The sequence below is a fragment of the Gadus macrocephalus genome, chromosome 4 (assembly GCF_031168955.1).
Source record: "Gadus macrocephalus chromosome 4, ASM3116895v1".
Lineage (NCBI taxonomy): Eukaryota > Metazoa > Chordata > Actinopteri > Gadiformes > Gadidae > Gadus > Gadus macrocephalus.
In genome coordinates, this window is record NC_082385.1 from 9063227 (window position 1) to 9085176 (window position 21950).

The 21950-nt window shown below is 44.6% G+C and overlaps 1 protein-coding gene across 5 annotated transcripts; it reads right to left on the reverse strand.

Annotated features, from left to right (window-relative positions):
• Positions 1 to 301: 301 nt before the first annotated feature.
• On the reverse strand, positions 302 to 21436 carry LOC132455920 (nipped-B-like protein A). Of its 5 annotated transcripts, none has more exons than XM_060050005.1 (41): positions 21397 to 21436; positions 20266 to 20421; positions 19541 to 19706; positions 17414 to 17541; positions 16931 to 17059; positions 16512 to 16664; positions 15302 to 15370; positions 15127 to 15216; positions 14597 to 14721; positions 14358 to 14444; positions 13660 to 13891; positions 13071 to 13204; positions 12623 to 12703; positions 12392 to 12492; positions 12073 to 12202; positions 11903 to 11985; positions 11453 to 11585; positions 11008 to 11151; positions 10814 to 10900; positions 10276 to 10475; positions 10084 to 10186; positions 9887 to 9985; positions 9515 to 9661; positions 9228 to 9362; positions 8785 to 8883; positions 8631 to 8684; positions 8407 to 8515; positions 8174 to 8307; positions 7600 to 7740; positions 7415 to 7508; positions 6881 to 7038; positions 6369 to 6459; positions 5814 to 5987; positions 5152 to 5342; positions 4839 to 4946; positions 4094 to 4294; positions 3634 to 3780; positions 2878 to 3227; positions 2319 to 2493; positions 1847 to 2020; positions 302 to 1381 (listed from the first exon to the last, which is right to left on the reverse strand). In XM_060050005.1, exons 2-41 carry the CDS (start codon positions 20330 to 20332, stop codon positions 1055 to 1057), a joined length of 5550 nt encoding a protein of 1849 aa, XP_059905988.1. In that variant the 5' UTR covers positions 20333 to 20421; positions 21397 to 21436; the 3' UTR covers positions 302 to 1054. The 5 variants fall into 5 exon arrangements, with proteins under 5 accessions (XP_059905988.1, XP_059905986.1, XP_059905984.1 ...); XM_060050003.1 differs by lacking the exon at positions 21397 to 21436 and adding an exon at positions 21146 to 21390; XM_060050001.1 differs by lacking the exon at positions 21397 to 21436 and adding an exon at positions 21106 to 21390.
• Positions 21437 to 21950: the final 514 nt, after the last annotated feature.

Below are 21950 nucleotides of genomic sequence, written 5' to 3' on the forward strand. Positions count from 1 at the left end.
AACTCTGACGTCGTCATCGTCCAGCTTTAAAATAGCCCGCGACCGCCGCGGCTCCCTCTTCTTGCGGTCCGTTCAATCAGGACAGCCCGGGCTGTGATCAACACTGTTATAGACAGCTGATAAAACAGAATAATATGGAAGCTAACATCTGATTAGTAATCTTGGTGTTCTGGCATACATGAAAAAGAAGGTTAATCTTAGAGAACTTTGACGAACATTCAATACACGATATTCATTCTCATATAAAGTATTACAAATCGGTGATGTCAAAACATGAAAGTGAACAGAATTTAAGCACGAAGACACTCGATAATACTTTTATTTTTTAATGAGCACATTTTACAAAAGTTGGAAGATTGGGTGAAAAAGTCAATCTCAAAACAAATAACTTATTTTTTTCGCCAAAAGTAGGCTGCATATTCTTTGTATTTCATAAAAATCTGTTGAAAGACATTACAATAAAAAATGTTCCCTGCCAATGCATCTCTTTTTAGACTTGATTACAGTGACAGCATGCAGTACTGTCACTGTAATCAATGTAAAAATAAAATATTATATATTTTTATTTTGCAGTCAAATGTTTCCTTTTCTGAAAAGCGCACAATTTGTAACAGATGGATATCCCTCAACAATTGAAGTTAAATTACAAATCTCAAAATATTGCACAAGTACATAAGAAAATGTTGCATGGTGAGCTGCTACACGTTGGCACCCCCTAGCGGTCTTTCTAAGACTTTTTTCTTTAGCTCAAGCATGGGAATAGCAGCCCTTGGAAGACACCTCTTTGAAGTCTTCAATCTCCCTTCGTGTTGGATGGTCAGATGTGAGGTATGGAACTACACAACCAGGGAGCTGCGCCAGTGGGTCATTTTTACCACAGCCCTCAACATTTAAGGCTCTTCTTTTCTGACACTACCTCCTTAACTTAATACAACCACTCCATTCACCCTTACTCCGACTTATAAAGTTTGGCTACGATGGCTTACTGGTTTGTGAAAACTGCTTTTGTCTCACAACAAACACTGGGTTAGCCCTCTCCTCTTACAATCAACCATTACTCTTTTCCGTCCTTCGCGGCATACAGCGCCCGTAACGTCTGCGCCACTCTACTCTTGAGCTTCCGTCCGCTGGTCAGGGTTATCCTCCTGTAGATGACGTCCGCCTCCTGCACGGCGCCCTCCCGCGGCACCAGCTTCCCCCCGTCCCTCAGCCGGCTCTCGGCCCACGGCCCGCCGTAGGAGCCGGACATCCAGTGCACGGTGTAGCCGCCGCTGGTCCTCTTGAGGACCCTGGCTATCTGCGGCCGCTCCCTGTTCCCGGGGCAGCAGAGGGCCACCACGTCCAGGACCTCCGCCCGCGACCCCGCCGTCTTTGGTCGCCCCTGGTGGAGGTGAGGGGGGGAGGTGGTGTAGAAGTGACCAAAGCGTCGGACCGGATTTAAATGATCGAGTGATGGAACAGGTTGAGGAGGGGTTTGTAAATCGCGTTGTGTATCATGTTTGTGTATCATTTGCCGCTTATAGCTTTAGAAATTTGGTGGCACTCTTGTTTTAGATCATAAAATGAGTACGTAGTTTAAAGATATTGGGGAGAAACATTGTCAACAGAAGGAAAGCTGATCATCGTTTTGATTATCGGTTATGACGGATTTCCAATAGTCATACATTTCATAAAGATCCCAAGCACTTGCTGCTGCAGCGACATGAATGGAATTATTTGGTTGGTTCTCTCAGCGACAGAACACAAATTACATAGTATGCTTGCCTCGCCCGACAAAGAACGCCCTGGGTCTTAACAGAGGAATAGCTAGGGAATCAGCTTCAGCCCAACTATAGTGAGGACCCACCTTGAATGGTCTCTCATCCGCAGTGTCCTGGTCCTCCGTCTCCATCAGATTGGGCTGGTGGGGTTTCCTGGAGGTGGGGCTGCCCAGCAGGGCGGAGATAGCCTGGTTCCTGGCGCCGGTGTTCACCTCCTCATCCTCCTCATCGCGGTCTAATTGCTCCATCAGCAGTTTGAACTGAGACGGGCAAGGAGTATGAGGATGATGGTTTGAGGAAATATTTTTGGTCTTGTTATACACATGATGCATACGTTACAAATGAGGGTTCGATCTGTTTTCAATTCATTGAAAAGTGTGTCATACCTTTAATTTACCAGGTTTTTTTTCTACGTTTCTTACAATATTTTCTATATTCAAGAATAGCATTTTTTTCATAAAATGGCATCTACAAAGTTTATGTTTTGATGATGATCTACAGGTCATTAAAAGAGTAAAATTCTAAATTCCAACAAAAAGTGCATTTTCAAATACTTACATCCAAGAATTGCCTCACGATATTCCTTTTGACTTGGCCGCTGAGAACTGAACTGACCAGTCCAGCCTCGAGGAAGTCCACCGTCTGTCGCGGGTTGAAGTGCACGTTGGACTTCCTGTTCACCGCCTTCTCATACACCTTCGCTGGATCCGCTGGCGAGTACTTCTGGATTTTACTGCAAAAAGGCTTATTTTAGTTTGTACATCTCTCTTGGACATTTTAAACAGAGACATTCATCCAAAGTGACCTACAGTGAACTGTTTTTAAGATACATGTCATTAATGACACGGTGAGCGGTTAGACTTCTTTATCATTGTGGCCTACTTTGGGGTTCGAACCCACAACCATTTGGATGAGAGTCAAACACCCTAAACGAACCACTAGCCTATCCTAATTTGGGCTGCTCTTGGCTAGTTTACCCCAAAATATATTTAAAATCACAATGTGTCCTACTATGATTAAAAAAGATTATTAATACAAATAAAAAAGCCTCAAGTTTTAAATGTAGAAGAGGATTGAACAGTGAGTTGCGCGTACAGGGTGTGCTGTGTTCTCCCACCTGTCTGAGAAGCCGTAGAGGGTCTTGAGGTGCTGTTTGAGGACCAGCAGCAGCAGAACGCCCTGAGAGGCGCTGGAGAACTCCAGGAGAGGACCGGGGTTGTCTGGGAGATGCTCCATCACCGTGTCCACGTCTTCCAAGTCAGAGTCCGACTCAGAGTCCGACTCCGGGGGCTGAGGTGTTTCCCTTGGGACTGCGTCTTCTTCGTCACCATCATCATCATCACCGTCACCACCAGCATTCGTGTTAGATCTTGTATTATCTCGCCCGTCAGCATCATAACAAGGTTTCTTGATTTGAGGAGAATTTATCCTCTTCTTCTTCTTTAGTGCTGGATTTTTGTGTAAAGACTGAAAAGAGGGCAACACTGAATACAGCTCTTCATCAGATCAACCATTTAATGATTTCCTTCAGAGCCCCTTAGTACCTCAGCATGCAAAGTGGCATGTAGACACAGAATACAAACTTGTTTGTTGGTACTAACGGAGTAAACTACCTAGCCAGGGCAGTTTATATGTGCTTACTTTGTTGGACAAAACAAAGGCACAGCTATGGGAGCTACTAAACACTTGTTTGGAATAGAACGGATGTCAATGGCTCGCTTACTGCCCAATTTCAGAACCCACGTACACCGCGTGAAGGGGTGAATTTAACAAAAATCATGGCTGATTATCTCGACGCAGACAATGTCAACCATTCCCCCGGGGTCTTAGCTAATACCTGTGGTCTAACAGCAGTTGGCTCCGAGTGCCTCACCTCCTTGAAGGACTGCAGCAGGTTGCTACCGGAGACGGACAGCGTGATGTCCACGTGGTGCATGATGAACAGAGGCTCCTCCTGGCTCTGGTAGGGGAAATACGCCAGGTTGTCGGCGATGAACAGCAACAGATTCACCTCCGTCTTCTACAGGAGGAGCGGCATTACAACATCAGGTCAACCAACCTAGAGCATCCACTCTTCGCTCTGACAACCTTCCTGCAGACCGACTGCATCCCAACATCCCAGTTGGAGGGTAAGATATAGTCCTTTATCACAGAGGGTAAGGTGTATCTGCGGGTGGAATAATGACAAACGGCCATGACAAGCTACCACAGACCAACTATTTTTCTTGCTTTCTCTGAAGCCCAGCCACGAAATGCTTGGTATTTTTACTTATAAATGTATAATTCTTTGGTGCTTAACTTGATGGACAAGCGATCGCCCCGGCGCAACTTACAGCGCTGTCGTCGAACTGGTTGAGCAGGGAGAGGAGGAAGGCCCTCCTGTGCGTGCGGTTGGTGCGGACCATGGAGAAGAGGCGGGAGCAGAGGGCCGAGTGGGTGTGGTCCTCCCGGAAACCTCGGAGAACGGTGGCCTCGGGGCCTGCGATGGCCTGCTGCACCTGGTAGGCCATCTTCATCCCCGCCACCGCCTTCATCTGTCCAACAGCAAGAGAGGAAGAGGAAGATGAATGAATGAATGAATGAATGAATGAATGATGGTACTTTATTATTTGTCAACGAAATGGAGATTAGAGTTGAGGAGTGCAAATGCTGCACAAAGCTATGGAATATAACTGTAAAATGAAGGCCTCAATGTCTAAGCAGGAGAAATACATTTATTAATTAACCTCAAGCAGTTGAAACTAAATGGGTTAAAGGGGGGCATCTGTGTGTCGAGGGTTGAGATCCAAACACACAGAGGGGGAGTTTCAACATAGAGCCACTGATACCAGGTAATATAATAACCAAAAGGAATCTGTCATAATCAATAATATTGTGCAATACCAAGTGCTATTACAAAAGCACTTGGAGCTGATATAGGGATTCTACATCTTGCTGTTGTACTATTGTTGATTGATAGTTGTTGAACAAAGCTTCAAGGATGCTACTAAAGAAACTCTCTACTGAGGATTAGAGGCCCACAGGCCATCTTTACGTCATCCATCATGTTTATGGTGCTCAGTGGTCAGACCCACTCACATGAATGAAGCCTGTGTATTTCTTGTCAATGTCTACCAGCTGCTGGTCAGCCTTGTTCCTCATGGTGGGGTCTGGGTCGGTTCCCATGGCGATCAGGTAGGGAACACACTGAGAAGAAAAAAAGAATTAAGAAGAAGAAGAATTAATATAGTCGTCTCGTCCAAAAAAAATTCTAATTTTGTTGTCTTTATTTGGTTGTTCTTTATTTTAGTTTCAGAATTAAATAAACACTGGCGGCAATTAAAAATGCGTCCCGTCCAAGAGCGGACTGATAATCATCACGAAAGGCAAACTAATATCCGTTAGGTCCCACCTGCACAGGATGGATGAGGCCCTGGCTGAGCGTCAGCACGATGCCGCTCAGGGCAAAGTGTCTGACTGTGGCCTCTGGGTGGAAGAAGGCATCCAGGACCTGCCTGAGGTACAGCTGCATGATGGAGCTGCTCATCCCCGACGAGATGTCCCCCATCTCCTTCAGGTCCTCCTGCTTGGACAGTGTCTGCCCTGCAGCCGGAGACAACAAGGAGAGGGAGATGATGACGAGGGTTATCATCAGTTTACTCAAGGGTTTCGCCGCTAGGTCTCTTCAGCTCTATTGAATTAAATATCACTTTAAGATTGAGAAGGATTTGGGTTTAGAAAAATCTAAAGCTGATAAAATAAAAATGACATTAGACTAAACTGATACCCAATTTAAAATTATGTTCTGCAGAAAGAAGTACAATTTTATTAGGGGAAAACAAAACAGTTGAATATCCACAAACCGCTAATTAAAAAACAGAAGGAGAAATTAAATTGATACATGCAATTACAATATATACTACCCACGGTAATCTTAAGAAGTAATTGAAAACCATAAATGAGGCATGGAAGTCGGTACATCAGACCTGATAACTATGAATAAAGTAGAGTTCATGTAAAGTTCATCGACTGAAACAACAACAACCCAAAGGTCCTGGTAAACAGATGTCTCACAGTCGCGGTCGGCCTCCAGCATGCGGGAGTCCTCCTCCTGCAGGTAGCTCTGTAGGTTCTTCAGCACCTGGACCTTCAGCCTCACCGCCCCGCCGCGGTCCGACAGGACGGCCGTGTACAGCGCTCTCACCTCCTGGGAGAACATCAGCGCCGGGTGCATGATGAAGAGAGAGCCTGGGGAGTGCGGAGCACCAGACGGTTAAGGTCAGCGGGTGACTTCAACAATGAGAGACGCGTGTGGGGACGCGTGTGTGGACGCTACCGTTAACAATCTCTGCCGGCATTTCGCCACCTATTGCACTTCTGAGCGTCCCTGGGAGTTAGAGATCACTCTTCTGTGCTCCTTCTCGAGGTTACTTCCCTTGGGTTTGGGTTTGAGGGCTGACAGTTTTGGGGGCTTTAGGATATGAGGGTCTGTAGTATAATGTGAACCTGTGAAGCCCTTTGAGAAACACTGTATAAATAGAGTTGACTAGACTTGATGATCGGTTGCATGTTTTTAAAAATAGACAGACTCTCTGTGGTATTCAGAGTGATGGGGGGTGTTGGACCTACCAAGAGCCATGAGGGCTTTGGCCTGCACCTCCTCCTCCCGATGTGTGGTGAAGTGGAGCAGCAGATCCAGCACCATGTCCTTGATGACGATCTGGACCACAAAAAGGGAGACACAGCACGTGATATTCACAACACCGCTTGTTTAACCAAGTGTAAGTTTAGTTACTCTGGGCAACATTTAAGAGCTATCATTTGTATGTCATCTGATAGACATAAAATAGCTGGCAGACGTTTGTGATAGGAATGCTCTGTGAGAATATGTGTGAGCCAGTTTCAATTCGAGACCGCTCCCGGCTAATTTCTGACCAATCATACCGTCTCTTCCCTGATTCCTTCGGGGGGTTTCAATTACCCTGTTAATCAACAGTGCAGGAAATCAACACTTCTCAATGTTTTCTGGGGTAGTCTAGTCTAGTCTAGTCTAGTCTAGTCTAGTCCTCTCTCTCTCTCTCTCTCTCTCTCTCTCTCTCTCTCTCTCCCCCTCCCTCCCTCCCTCCCTCCCCCCGGTCCACCTTGTTGCCGGCTCCCTTGAAGTGGTCCCGGTCGAAGTCAAAGTGTCTGCAGAGGGCCCCCACGGTGAGCAGGGAGCGCAGCAGGGCCGCCCGGTGGGCCTCCAGGGCCGGGCAGTCGGGGTCCTCCTGGTGCTGGACCTTCAGTCTGATCAGAGCGCCTACAGGGGCAGGGAACCCCGTGTGGAGGAGGGATGGAACCCAGATTAGAATATAATCATTTAGTGGTTTTTATCCAAATCAGCAAAAGATGAGGACATAATATAAATATCTATGAAAACGGTGTGTGTGTGTGTGTGTGTGTGTGTGTGTGTGTGTGTGTGTGTGTGTGTGTGTGTGTGTGTGTGTGTGTGTGTGTGTGTGTGTGTGTGTGTGTGTGTGTGTGTGTGTGTGTGTGTGTGTGTGTGTGTGTGCGCGCGTGCGCACGCACGCACGCACGCACGCACGCACGCACGCACACACACACAGAAGGTGTTTTTATCTTAAACGCCCCTCTTAAAGCATATTTGATCACAGTAAAGTTGTAATGAACCTCACCGTAGAAGCGATTAAAGCAGGCCCACACAAACATGTAGCTGTGCGTGACCTGGTTCACCACGGCAGCCAGGCAGCTCACACAATGCTGGACCACCTGCAGCGCGGCGACACAAGACACACCAGACCGGAGTTGACTGCAGCGCCCCTTCACCATCCAGGTAAGAGAGGGGTTTAGGGAGACTGACCGTCACGCCGTGCTTGATGATGAGCCTCATGAGGTCCTCCTCCAGGGTGAGGAGGAGGCCTCGGCTGGGCTCCTCCATCAGGGGCACCACCAGCTCGAGGATCCTGGCCACGTTGCAGACCACCATGTAGTCGTTCTCCCTCTGAGCGGTGGCCAGGAAGGACAGGAACACATCGTTATTCGGAATGCGCTCCTCATGTCTTTCTGTTTGAATATCGATTTGGAAGGTGCTTCAGTCCAACGTCTGTTCACATAGCACGCCCCATTTGAGGTCATTCCCGGAAGAAAAATAAGAAAAGTAGGGAAACTTGTAATCTAAGTTTAAACCTGCACTATGTCACCTTTGAACTGCAGCAATTGATTCCATTAAAACATATCTGAAGTAGAAAGTGCAAGAAGAAAGAATCAAACCCGCCAATCCACCAGTCAAAACATCATGGGAATGGGAATCATGGGAATATCTTTCTATAAATCGTTGTATTCTGGTCCCCCATCCACAGCTACTAATCAAGGCACTGGAGGCCGCTAACAGGATAAAAAATACCATAGTGCAGGTTTCAGTCTTTGTTTCTTACGTAACACTCGGTGGCCAGGTAAGGCTGCATTGCCAAGGCATGTTTGACCAATAGCTGCGCTCGGATTTTGCAGAACAGGTAGAGGGTGGTGAGGGAGGAGATCAGGTGGTCCGAGTCCTCTCGGCCCTCACAGTCTGAAACAAAGAGACGGACCACCTTTAATCCCGACGCCGGCTCGATGACTTCTACATGCGTGTATGAAACGGGTATAACACTGCAGGAGATTTTCCTACCTTCATAAGACTCCTTAAACGTGAGGATGTGCTCCACTAAGTTGTCCACCAGCTGAGTGCAGGCCTTCGTTGCAGGTTTAACGGAGGCGTCCTCCTCCGACTTCAGTAGCTATAGAATACAAAGACATTAGGAAAGTCGAGAGATAACAATAACAAGCAAAAACGATGACCAAAAACAATCACATCAATGTCGACATTTTTGATTAGAAAGAGGACAAACTCACATTTTGGAGTAACTGTTCAAACCATTCATAGCCAGAATCTTTGCATGCCCATACCTTGAAACCAAAGATGAAATACAAACATCAGGGTAAACTATTAAACGTTCGGGTAGGGTTCTTTATCCCACAGTGGATGGTGCGTTCCCCTGATATTTACCACATCTGTGATCACGCGGGTCTTTCTTGCTAGGGCCTCCTTGTGGTGACTTGGTGTTGGGGTGAACCACATCTTCTGGAAAGTCTCATTGACCAGTTTCTGCAGATATAAGTATAACAATGTGTTATCTTTAACGGTCGATGTCCACATAGCGTCTTTATTCCAATGAGGAGAGGCTATGCGGCATGTGGATGCCAAGACAAAACTGCACATTGATGGTCTTTTTTCAGAACATTTTGCATTTTTGGTTTAGTTGCTACAGGTGCTTCAGGTTGTAAATCTCTTTCAACCTGAAAAAAATAATTTGATAAAAAAATAATTTTATAAAATGATATTTTTCGATAGTGCTGTCGTCGTATTTGTCATGGAAACAGCCAACAAAGCACGGAGGGGGGCATTGTCCCTCTTGTCCATTGTCAACGCTAGGATGACCCCGGGCTGACCTTGATGCCCTCCTCGTCGTTGACCCTGCGGATCATGCGGACTGAGGTGTCGGTGATCTTGTGGAAGTCCGGCTGCTCCAAGCAGATGTCCCTCAGGATCTTGATCACCCTTTTCCTCACGCTGATGCCTGTGTCCTACGGAGAGCCAAACCACCTCTTCTTCATCATCATCATCATCATCATCATCATCCTCCTCATCCTCCTCCTCCTCATCAGCACCAACGTCATCATGACTTCATCGCGGTCCCTAAAATGCTGTGGAAAGTACGTCTTCAGTGCGTTTTTACCAGTATCCTTTCGACGAGCATGTCGTAGTAGTGCTCGGTGATCCGGAGCCGGCCGAGTACAAAGTGGCCGACCAGCTCGACGGCGGCCTCCCGCACGCCGGTGGAGCTGTCCATCAGGCGGGCGTGGACCCCCCGCCGCACGTCGGACTGGGGGAACGCGAGGCGAGAGATCACTGCATTTAAAGAGTCAGGGCTCAGAGGCCTCAACAGCCCTTTTCTTTAGTCGGTTCATTATTCATTGTCCTGATTTAAATCGATTCATCTCCTGTACTTTCTAACTGGGACACCTCCGGGTTCTGGGATTTGACCTTTTTCTCGGATTCGACATATATTGTCTTGATTATCAAGAGGGTGGGTGGGAGGATGTTTTACCCGTGAGAGTATACTAGGATCCACGGCCACCACCTCAGAGAGACACTTCATGGCTTTGGTTCTGACCGCGATGGCACTCTCCCCCAGCACGCGGAGAATCTTAAGGACAAAAAACGACAGCAAGTCTGAATCACGGCCGCAGACGACACACGCCTCAGCCTTCTACTCTGCCAATAGCCAGGCTGCGAGCGGGTTACCTGTGTTAGGTAAACATTGAAGCTCTTCGCAAAGGGTCGCGTCGAGGCCAGATGCCTGGCGATCAGACAGGCGTCCCCGTAGTCCGCGTTGTACGGATTTATGCTGAGGAATACATTAGGAAACGGAGATCCGTTTATAAAAAGTTAATCGGATCAGAAAAGTACTCACTCGGCGGTAATGGGGTTATTTACCTCGGTGTGATGTTCTTTGCGACTTTGAGGTAAAACTTTTTCCGCCTCTCCGCCCGTCGCACGACGTCTGAGGCGGAGTTGGCATTCTTGACCAGATGTCGTCTGCTTGGCAGCTCTGAGTCCTTCAGGAGGTTCACAGCTTTCTCCGTCTCAGTGGTGGCGTCCCGGAACCACTGGGCAATGTAAAAGCTCCTGGCAAACTGGATTAAAACCACGTTTGAAGACAGTGAATTAATTTACAATGAGTGTAGCATTGGCGCAGTGTCCCCTTTCCATCTATGAAGTCATTGACTTGGCTTATTTATCATGCACAATGCATTTCACTGCAGCCATCACTTTTTAGTTCAAAAAATATTGAAACTACTAAGCATCTTAAGACTAAACACCTCTCCGCGAATCTGTCAATTAATTTGTTCTCTGGTGGGAAAAGGTAATAACTCGTTTTAATTAATCCCATGTAAAAAAAATTACAGTTTTAATTAAGCCCTTGTAAAAAGTGAACGAATGACTTGATACATAATCAAATGGACCCGCTGACCTCCAGAGACCAGTCCCTCTCCTCATCGTCCTCCAGGTAGGTCAGCAGGGCTTTCTGCAGCCGGAGGGCCTCCTCCCTGCCAGGTACCTGGGCGCCGTCCCACAAAACAGGCATTAGGCCGGATCCTGTTCAAATCTGTCAAGGTACACATTCACAGTGGGGTGTATAACAAGACTTGACATAATCAACATTACCTCTTTCAGGATTTGGTCGATGGCTGATTGGTCCACCCCGTTGTCGACTGCATCTCTGCGTAGGTGGGCGGCGACGGTGCCCAGGTAGTCCAGCGCCGCGACCCTGAGAGCCATCTCTGTCTGCTTGGTGCTGAACTGGTACACCTGTGGACACAGTTGCATCCAGCAACCACAAATCCCATATATCCGTAAGGAAATCTACGGCCGGGAAGCCAGTAAGCCGAGGCCATCCCATTGTTCTATTTTGGATTTAAGTAACATGTAGGACAACAAGCCAATATGGGCACAAAACGACCAATCCCAAACATCTTCCTAGAAACCAACTGCCGGCATGCTAGTAAGATAAAGGCATTACTTGGTCTACTCGATCGCTCATGTAGGCGTCTCTATGTGCGCTAGGCCTTTTCTTTTTTTTCCTACTTTATATTGAGTGCTAGCGACTTACCAGGAGTCTCCCCAGCAGACTGAGCAGTAGTTCAGCCGCTGGCCACTCAGGCTTGTTCACCGCCATCAGCAGGTCCTGGACAAAGTTCTCAAACAGCGGCCGGAAATCTTCTTCCCCCTGCTTACTGCCACACCTAACAACACACACAGACGCATGCACACACACAGACGCATGCACACACACAGACGCATGCACACACACACACACACACACACACACACACACACACACACACACACACACACACACACACACACACACACACACACACACACACACACACACACACACACACACACACACACACACACAAACAAGAGTAAGCTGTATTTAAGTTATGTTTTATGCACGCCTTATTTGAATCCAAATCAAGCATCATCATACGATATCATCTTCATGATATTGTGTAGGGTTAGTTATTATTATGGGATACGGTAAAGGTTGTCTTACTTCTTGAGAAAGACTAACAAGAAGCTCTGAGCCGTCCTCATGGTGGCCTCATAGGAGTTTATGATAAGCCCACCTTGATCCGCCTGAAATTATACAGAAATATACATCGTATACAAAGAGTTGCATTCAATGAACGGAAATATGTATTGAATGCAAATGCGAATGAATACCTTCTTGTCGTGCAAATTCTCCACGTGTTTGTCAGAGGGCAGATGAACCACACACTGGATGAGCTGAAGCACTAAAGCTGTGACCATCTGGATGTACTGGGGCTCCTTATCCACACTGCTGCCGTTAATCCTACCAGAACATTTGAACATATAATAATACATATACTATAGGATAAGGTATGATAAGACACATGATATGACACTTGACTTTAAGGACAAGTTCACCTTAGCCTGCAGTCATATATTTTACTGATACATAGAAAAATAGACATTATTTTGATGAGGTGAGCATGTAGCAAGTGATATCTGGCACAGCTACCTAAACTGCCTGAGGCTGCGCTTGCTCGTGGGGAGTTTGGCCAGGGAGGTGAACACCTCTTCCAGAATCAGCTGCCTGTGCTTCTTATACCGGGCGAACACCTGAGGAATAGAGGGGGCGGGGCCAAAGCATTGATTGGCTGCTCCTTGAACTTAATCATGTACAAAAATCACTTAAACAAAGCTTGTAGAGATGCAGAAGCTAGGTTAGCCACAATAGGGTGGGACTCACTGCAGTCACTAGCTGGATGCTACATAGCTGCAATTCACTGATGTTCTCGACAAAGAACGGCATCATTCCCATGGAGGTCACCTGAACGGGGGTTTAGGAAAAACAACATAATACCGTGTAAAATAACGTGCTATTTTAATTTTTATTTTATATTATTTATTTAAAAAACCCACTCTATAAATGTCGTACACCCACTTATAGCTCATAGTTTTCAACAGTACACAAACTGAATTCCTTTTAGTTTATTTTGTATTAGTTTTCCTTTAATTAAACTTCGACTGTGACTCGTCACCATTGCAAACGGTGTACAGGTAGAAGACTAAACTGGTGCCGATAAATCTTCTACCCGTACCCTGGTGCATAAAAGTCCCAGGCCCGTAATCAGTGTGACGAGCGCCACCTGTGCTAGTCCCAGGACGACGCCTCAGTGTAGCGGCCCTGCCCCCACCTGCAGCACGGTGGTGTCGGTGAGCAGCTGGATCCGCAGCAGCTCAGACAGGTTGCTGATGATGTCACACAGTTTGCTGTACACAACGGCCACGGCCTTCTGCCTGTAGCTGGGACACTTCGGCCGTTTGCTGCCTAGGGATCACACGATGGGGACATTGTTTTGACGTATTAAAAGCCAACTTTTAATGAACAAACTTTGTAATATAAATTCTCTTTATTATGATTTTTTATTCTCTTACTAATTCATATTAATTAATATTATATTAATTCATCGTCTTATATGATGGTGGCAATTGTGATTTAATTCTTGAAGCAGTCATTAATTCATAAAAAAATAAATATGTCTAATATTAAGATGAGAAGAAGCAATCAAAGGGTTACAATCACGTGATCACGAATGGTGCAAAAGTGTCAAAAGAGTGACCTGGAGTGTGCGCGGCATCATCTGAAACCCTCCTTCATCCCCTTTATCCTAAAGGAACATTTCTAGTCCATCCTTTCCAGCCAACGTCCCTTACATCACCTCCATGCAGACACACACTCAACCAACAGCCCCCCCCTGACCTCCGCGGGGCTCCCCCCCTGACCTCCGCGGGGCTCCCCCCTGTGGGCGCGGCCGTAGTGGGGGCAGACGGTGGCCTGCAGGTGGAAGCGGGTGTACTGCAGCACCCTCTCGATGACCTCCTCCAGGTACACCGCCTTGGGCATCTGCGGCGCCGTCATCACGTGGAGCGCCGTCAGGCAGGCGTCGGCCGCGTTGGTCACGCGCTCGACGAGGTCACCGAGGGCCCCCCGGTCTCCGTCCGCAGCGTCGTCGGCCTGGTGGGAGGGGAGAGACAGGGTGGCTGGTGAGCATGTAAAGGTCCTCGAGGGGTCGGCCATTCAGGGTGATGTAGGCAAGATCTGATAGTTGTTGAGAGAGAGAGAGCAGGAAAGAGCAGAAGGCAGTACGACCTGTGATTGACAGGTAAGATGGATTCCCCAAACCAATCATGAACGAAATGCCCTGATTGGTAAGGAATGAGCGGTCTAAATCTATGTAGACTCATACGGATGAAGTCACTAGAAATGGATAGTCTCACATGACAGGCTGACGGGACGGCTATGCCATTCCTTACAAACTGTTTACGATGCCTGCAGTGGCTATGCAGTGGTTGTACCAGGAACTCAGCAGTCGGATGCAAGGGGGGGTTGGTTTGGTTTTGGTCTGGAGCTGCATCTGCTCTCATCCCGTAGTCACAGTCCGCCTGAAGCTAACAGTGGAGGAATGTTCTCGGTGACTTACGCGGTTCGTTGACATTGACAGTTTGGCACCATCCCGAATGTTTTTCTCAAGGATGTTCAAAACCTTGATTAACTTGACGGTTGGCAGCTATGTATGAGATGAATGAGAGGATTTAAAAAATAATGTATTACAAAATGCATTATATATGTTACAATCCTTTAAATAAATTATTTCAATGGCTAAATATTTATCGGTGAGCATTAAACCACACAATCACACTATAAACAAGAGTTTCTTACCTTATAAGTGACGCCCATAGCCTTGATTTTGGCAGACTCACTGCTTAGCTCATTCAACTGGTCCTTCCCAAGCAACAGCTCTTGGGGAACCTCATCATCTTCATCCTCTTCATCTTCATCTTCCCCTGGTTAGTGTAGATACAAGTTAATTTTTTTCACATTAAGCCCAACTCTAAACTGAAGCACTTGCTTACCCTGAAGTTATAGAATTTAGTTAAAAATGTAATGACATGTAGTGGTGAGGTTGCAGATTACATACAACTGACTATTATTTGTAGAATATATCAGTTATAGGGTGTGACAAAAACATTCACTTCATTGAAGTGAATGTTTCAATGAAGTGACATTCACTTCATTGAAGTGAATAACATTCACTTCATTGAATGTTATCAATGAAGTCTTCATTGATAACATTATTGAAACATTATCAATCAGCAGTGATAACAGATGTGTCCAGATGATTTTAGGCTACGAGCTAGTTCAAATGTTACAACTTCAAATATATGAAAATAATATAAACATATTGTTACCTCTGGCAGCGAAGTCCACTTCCTCAAGGTTCTCAAGAATATCATCCATACTTGCCACAAATCCCTTAAACGTTGGGGAATCTATCATTTCTGTTAAATAAATATGCATTTAATCAGTAACAATTTTGTCTTTACCAATTAGAGAATTAGATAATGAGACCCAAAGTGAACTAACCTTCAGGTGTCAACTTGGGCTGGTATAGTCTACTCCTCCTTTCCTCCATTTTGTTTGTCTTTGCAGCAACTAAACAGGGAAGAGCATTTTGATCATGTGGGTCAAAAAGCCTTGGTGCAAATGCTAGCATTGATGACAAACTAGCATGCACAAATGTAATATATCACTTTAAAATTGTATGACAGTGCTTCACTACATTACATTAATAGAGGATACAGCACTTCAAATGTTGTTAATGACCAAACTCTCCAACAGAAAGATTAGGTCAGATTAATACTAGTCTTTTTATTACTGACATACCCCCCTAAGACCCCCAAACCAAACTAATTCTGAAAATTATCCTGAAATAGAAAGAAATCTACCCTTAGGCTAACTTCCCCTATTGTTGTTTGAGGTATGAGGTATTACTGACTACGTAGGTCTGCATGTCAGCTGCTTTTCATATGACGTATCGTAAAGGCCGTTGACTTCATTAACAGGATTCTTTAAAGCAGCACAAGGCCTGAATCACACGTCCATCCGTCTTTCAACAGTGTGTTGTGAGTAAACTTGTGACCAAAACAACATGACAGTTACACATTCTGATTTTATTTCCATAATATATCGATCAACCACAAGCCAGTCTACACACACGCACACACACACACAAACACACGTACATACACACACACTTCCTGTCTGCGATGCATGAAGTTATGAATTAGAATACGGCGTGAGACAGACTGAAACTGTGCGAAACAGGAGACATCCAAGCTCATCCCCAGACACATTGTCCTGAGCTCAGCGGCCCCAGAACAAAGACTTCTTTGCAGAATAGAGGAGCTATCACAAAACTCTGCCCAGCTGTTGAAACACCTGCAGGGAAAGCTTAAGTACCTGCCGTGGGGAAGGCAAAACTGGAAAAAAAAAAAGTGCATCGCAAGGAGGAGCAGATCCAGCTGCATCGCTACAGGCCAGGTTAGCCCCTGAAAAATACTAAAGTCAACACAGTCTCGGCCACCATTAATAAACTGTAAAAGATTTTCGGTCAAGATTTCAAACGACCACTGTAGAAGTTTTCTCCGCCGGAAACAAGGCCTAACTCCGCCCCTTGCTGTTTCTCGTCCCAGGCGCAGTGCCTTCTCCCCCCCAGAGGTCCTGCTATAGTAACATAGTGTGACTGCTGGAATCGGGGATTATGCATAGACACTGTGTGAGGGAGTGGACCTACTGCCATGACCGGGGGGCTTCGGAGAGCCTTCCAGTGTGTCCTCTGGAGGGGCCTCCTCTGGATCCCTGTCGTGTTGCTGACGTTCCCCGAGAGGCCTTCTCTCCTCCTGAAACACGTCCCTCTCCAGGGGCCTCTTTGACTTCTTCTGGACAGCTTTTTACAAAGAAATTTTGAAAATGAAGTGAATAAAGACAGGTTCAATTTGGCATTAAGCATTGTCAAATATCGCTTTGCGTAATGCGCAACAAATAATGCCAAAATATAATATAGAATATAACAGAAGGATAAAGAAACAGACAAACAAATAAAAAATTGGCTATCCATTCAATGAATGTAGCAGAAACATAAGCAGAAAACAAAAAAGTAAACATAAGCTGTTCTGGGATGCTAGGCGGTGGAAACTCTCATTGAAATCTCACCCGCATTGAAAGTGTCCTGATCCTCTTCGTTAGAGCCAGCCTCTGTAGCTCTGGCCTTCTCTCCAGCGGCCTCATGCTTGCGCTTATACGTCTTCACCTCCTTACCCAGCACCGCGCTAGGCTCTGGGGTTGGAAGTAGGTGAAATTAGAAACATCCCACCATTAACTTTTTAAAAGGCTTAGCTCCTATAGTTATCTTTTTGCTATTGTAAAAGGCAACATTCACCTGACTAAATACTATCAATATCCCTAGCTTTCTAGGTAGTAGTGGTTTAATGGGGAGTATTGCATATAATGCATTGGTCATTCTTTAAACTATATTTAACTATTTGACTGCAATAACGCACATGCACACAAGCTATGAACATAATATTTATATACCTCAGAGAACCATAACCTTAATATCAAACCAAGCAATGCCAAGACCAGGACTAGGCAGTGCTCCAGGTAATAAAGAGAGAGGCTACGTCTCCTCCACCTTACCTCCTTTGACCCTGCGCTGGCCTGTCGTGTTCTCCAGGAATACCTTGGGGTGTCTGGACAGCAGCGTCACGAGCAGAACAGGAACCTCTCCTTCTGGGCCATCGATCTCCACACTCTCCTTCGGTTCTCTTCATGGAGGAAAGATTCAGGAATATGGGATTAGCATCTGTAAGTACAGATCTACATTAAGTGCATTAAGATGACTTCCCTACCATTGCAAGAAGCGCTGTAGTTGATGAATCTGGGCTGGTTATTTGATCATTTATCAAGCACATTAACCAAACATTTGCTGCTTATTGCTTCAGAAATTCAATTTGGTTCATGGTACATGATGAAATGAAACCTTTTCCTTGGCTGCTTGTCAGAAAAAGCAAGCACATTTAAGACATCACTTTGCACTCTGGTAAGTTCTGATGGGAATTTGCTATTATTGATGGCACTTTATAGACTTAATGAATAATGAGGAAACCCAAACCCTATTAGATGGAATCAATCGACTATGAAAATAAAGGTTAGTTGCGGCCGTAGTTGGGAGATACTTCAAATGCTGACATGGGGCCGGATACACTGGCGGGCGCATGATAGTGTGGTGGCTAGCGTGTTCGACTCCCAGCCAAAAGGTTATGAGTTCATCCTCCAATGTCCGCTGCCTAAGAAGCCGACGCCCTAGCACAGGGGTTCTCAAAGTTTTGACAACTGAGGGCCAATTTAGGAACCCAAAATTTGACTGAGGGCCGCCAAAGGAATTTTTTTTTTGGCGGGAAACGCCGTCAGCATCCCAGTGGTGAAAAAAAACATTGCACCCGCACCGTGGACCTCTGGGAGTGAGGTCAAGTGAGGTCTAAATCATGAAACTGAGGTTCACCCTTTCAAAGTAATGTACAGCCGGATTAAAACTAGAAAATGTAAAAGGATTTAATTGAAAGCTAGAGAGAGTCGAATTTTCTCTTTATATTTATTTATATTTGTTTAAATTAATATTGATTAAAAAAAATAATATATTTCTTTTTTTTTTTCTTTCTTTTTTTTATAACTTACATAATTATGTATGTCATTGCGGGCCGCCAGGAATGATTCCGCGGGCCGCCATTGGCCCGCGGGCCGCACTTTGAACCAATGCCCTAGCAGCTCCTTAATAACACGCATCTGAGTCTGAAAGTCACTTTTGATAAAAGCATCTGCTAAATATGACTATATTATAAATCTAAATATTCATAGATGATCGTGCAAAAAACCATAGTTGACCAGAGAATAACATTATTATGTGATTCTCACACCAGCGAAAGCTTTACATATAATACAGTACTTCATATACTTCATTTTCATCACATGAATCCCATTTTAGCATTTGTGATAGCTTAAAGAATGTGGAAGTAAGTATATGTGCTGGCAAATCAGACTTTGGGTTGCACGAGCAAGACTATCAACGACATGAACGAAGTGGAAAAAATAAAGTGGGATCCAGGTTCCTTTCGCATCATGCGGATGGAACGATCACAATTTGGCAGCAGCCACATCGTGATCCTTCCCCACCTTGTGTTTGGTGTCAACAGTGCAGGTCTCCGTGGTGGCGTAGTGTGATGGTGTGGCTAATTGATGTTCTGGCATTACATTAGCCTCCCATACCCACTAAAGACTATCTGAACTGTATTCTGATGACCGTCGTCACAAGGACAGTTAATCCACCCTTGGTTGGACACCTCTGCAGTGTGATAATGTTCACCCCGTGTCACATGGCTTCGTATCATCCCTGCATAGTTCCATGAAGGTGACAGCCAGTATTATTCATCCACTGACTGTCAGTCCCCAGAGCCCAACCCCGGTCCAGAATCTGAGGCCTAGGCTCACCTAGTGGTTTGGGTTGGTAATGCACTTGTTTTTCAGTTATTCCAAATATCCAGAAAAGTTACAATGTAGAGTGTTTTAAGAGCTTGTTTCTTATCTCTGGCTACACCAAAGAAGACATAAGGTACAAAATGTATTATCTGTAATAATCAGAACTTATGAATGATAATTATTAACATTATTCAGAAGTTTTGTCATAGTATTTGCATATATACTGCAGTTGGAGACCCACAAATGCAGTGGATGAAGTTATCAGACATGGAACAGCACATAAACACCCACATGTCCTCGTTGGAGACCTGGCTGAGGCTGTGGGCCAGCTGGGACACCAGCTTCTCGTCCTGACTGGCCAAGAGACGGAAGACATCTTCTGCTATCCTTCTGCTGTACAGGAAGCTCCGAGCTTTAGTGGCAGGAAGCGGAGACGGCAAGGGAAGGTGGCTCCACACTGAAAATAAGGATTTGAAAAAACATGTCAGAATAAGTAGGGAAAATAGGAGAGGTTGAAAAATACAAATTTAAAAGAGATAGTTGTTTATAAAGACGTATTAGGTCTTGTGATGAGGATATTAACATGCAGGTTTGAACATTGTGTCTAATCATGTTTGTTGAAACAAATGTAGTAAAAATTAATTTGATAAAGTTTGACAACACTTATTAATGTTATTATTACTTATTAGTATGTTGGTAGTTTTCCTCTGTTTGGCGAAAAAGTATTAATCATTAATGTTTAATGTCTTATAATTTCACTATATTACCAGGGTCTGTGAATATATTGACTAACAAACCAGTCATCTGCAGTCAATCCGAGTATTGATGCTTTATGCCCAAAATAGTATTTGGACTCTTCATGCACTCACATTACCATGAGTCTGTATGTCATTAGCTACTTGCAGACAACCTTTGACAAATTGCGAGTGGATGTTGTTGACGGTACTGACTATCATCTGCCTTTATGGTTTTTAGGTACCGTTTGACAGTTGAGCAGGTAGATCTCATAGACTTACAGTCTGTGAGACCAGATATTCCAGCTAGTGTAGGAATGGGAAGTTGAGGCATATCTTCAAATTTCATGCTGAGTTGTTCAGGAAGTTAAACATTTTGGCTCCACTTGTTGCTCAGTTTCACCACTTTCCACATGTTTTCCTCACATCTTGAAAATTCTGAAGAGAAAAATGAAAAATGTAAAATAAATACAAAGAAAAAGCCTTAGCCTGAACATGCCTACTGTCTGTGGAAACACAATTTCAGTTAGGCTTAGTAAAGGTCAGCTGGGATAAACTAAACTAGAATAAAGTTGATATACTAATAAAGATCGAGGTTTTATTCTTGTTAAATGTTGTTGTTAAAGCAGTGGAGTTTTCTTACTCCAGAACTGACAGAATAGGTCATTATGCAAAATATGTCAATTCTAAATAGAGCACATCGTTTTTACCAGAGCAGTGATGTTGGCTCCGAGGTGAAAACTTTATTGACAAAGCTATTGCGTTTATGAAATTAAATGAATTAACGCTGTCTTTCAAACGTATTGACATTGTGGCATGGATAAATCAAGCTGCCAAAAAGGAGGACTATCTGCAAATGAGTCTTCCTGGTTATACCTTTCTTTTGTATCCCAACCCTTAGGCTACATTCAGGCTAAACAATAAATTAATAGTACTTTAGTAACACTGGTAATTACCTGACTAACGCAGGTAGCTAGCCTTAACCAATCAAGGGATTCAGGTTGGCTGCTCAGACATAATCAAAATACACGCTGTATGCGGGGGGACCTTTAAACAGTCTACCGTGGGGAGGACTAGCTAATCTGGGTACATTATTTTATTAGTCTGAGTAAATGTGTTTACCTCAGGGTTTGATGAAATATAAACATTATTTGACAAGTACCGTCTCTAGCTGGCTTTCCATTGCATTGCTCAAAACTCCTCCGAATAATAACAATAAACCAGACGGGATGGGTGTGTTCTTTCTCCGGCTCACAGTAAACATGTGGACGAAGTCACCCATACCGGCCTAATAATCGATCACCGAATCGTTCGCCGTTTAATTTGAATAAATTTCGTCTGGAAAAAACAAAACACTACAAAAGAGAGGATGTCAATGTTGTGATAGGAAAAAATGAAAGAGAAAAAACGGACCATCGCAGAATAAATGCCAACCGGAAAATTGTGTTTGCCAATATCTCCCTCCAGCGGCGCGGCGCGAAACTACAAAAGCTGGGTTTTACTGGAACAACTTTCAGGAAAGACCACATTGTTTAATATGCTATCTCTAGCAGATCTATCTATGATCAATTATTACAGAACATTTTGGCCAATGATCATACACTCATTCATAAAGTCATTAAATCTTATGTATTTCTCTATTTAGCATGGCTGGTGTAATTACAATTAAAGCAAGTCCAAGTCGTTCTCTACATTTAGTAGGCTATGCCTATCATATAATCAATTCAATTATATGGGCCGGATCCTCAAATGCTTTTACATCCAGGTGAAACAGTAGGCTACAAGGCTAGTCTAGACGTACCATTATGAAAATGAGAAAAATAGATGGGAATTCTTTATTTAAAGGTAGGTCTATTTCTCTAGAGGCCTACTGTATCTGAATTGGCCTAGGCCTCATGTGTATAAATATGTTTATTTAACTTATAATGTTTATTTAACGTCTGTAGGAAGTAAGTCTATAGAAAACA

Coding starts and splice junctions, on each gene's coding strand:
- LOC132455920 (XM_060050005.1), bottom strand. CDS start 20,332: ATGAAATTTGAAGATATGCCTCAACTTCCCATTCCTACACTAGCTGGA. Junction 7,039..7,414: donor CTGCTTTAATCGCTTCTACG/GTGAGGTTCATT, acceptor CTGCCCCTGTAG/GCGCTCTGATCAGACTGAAG. Junction 2,021..2,318: donor TCGTGAGGCAATTCTTGGAT/GTAAGTATTTGA, acceptor TGCCCGTCTCAG/TTCAAACTGCTGATGGAGCA.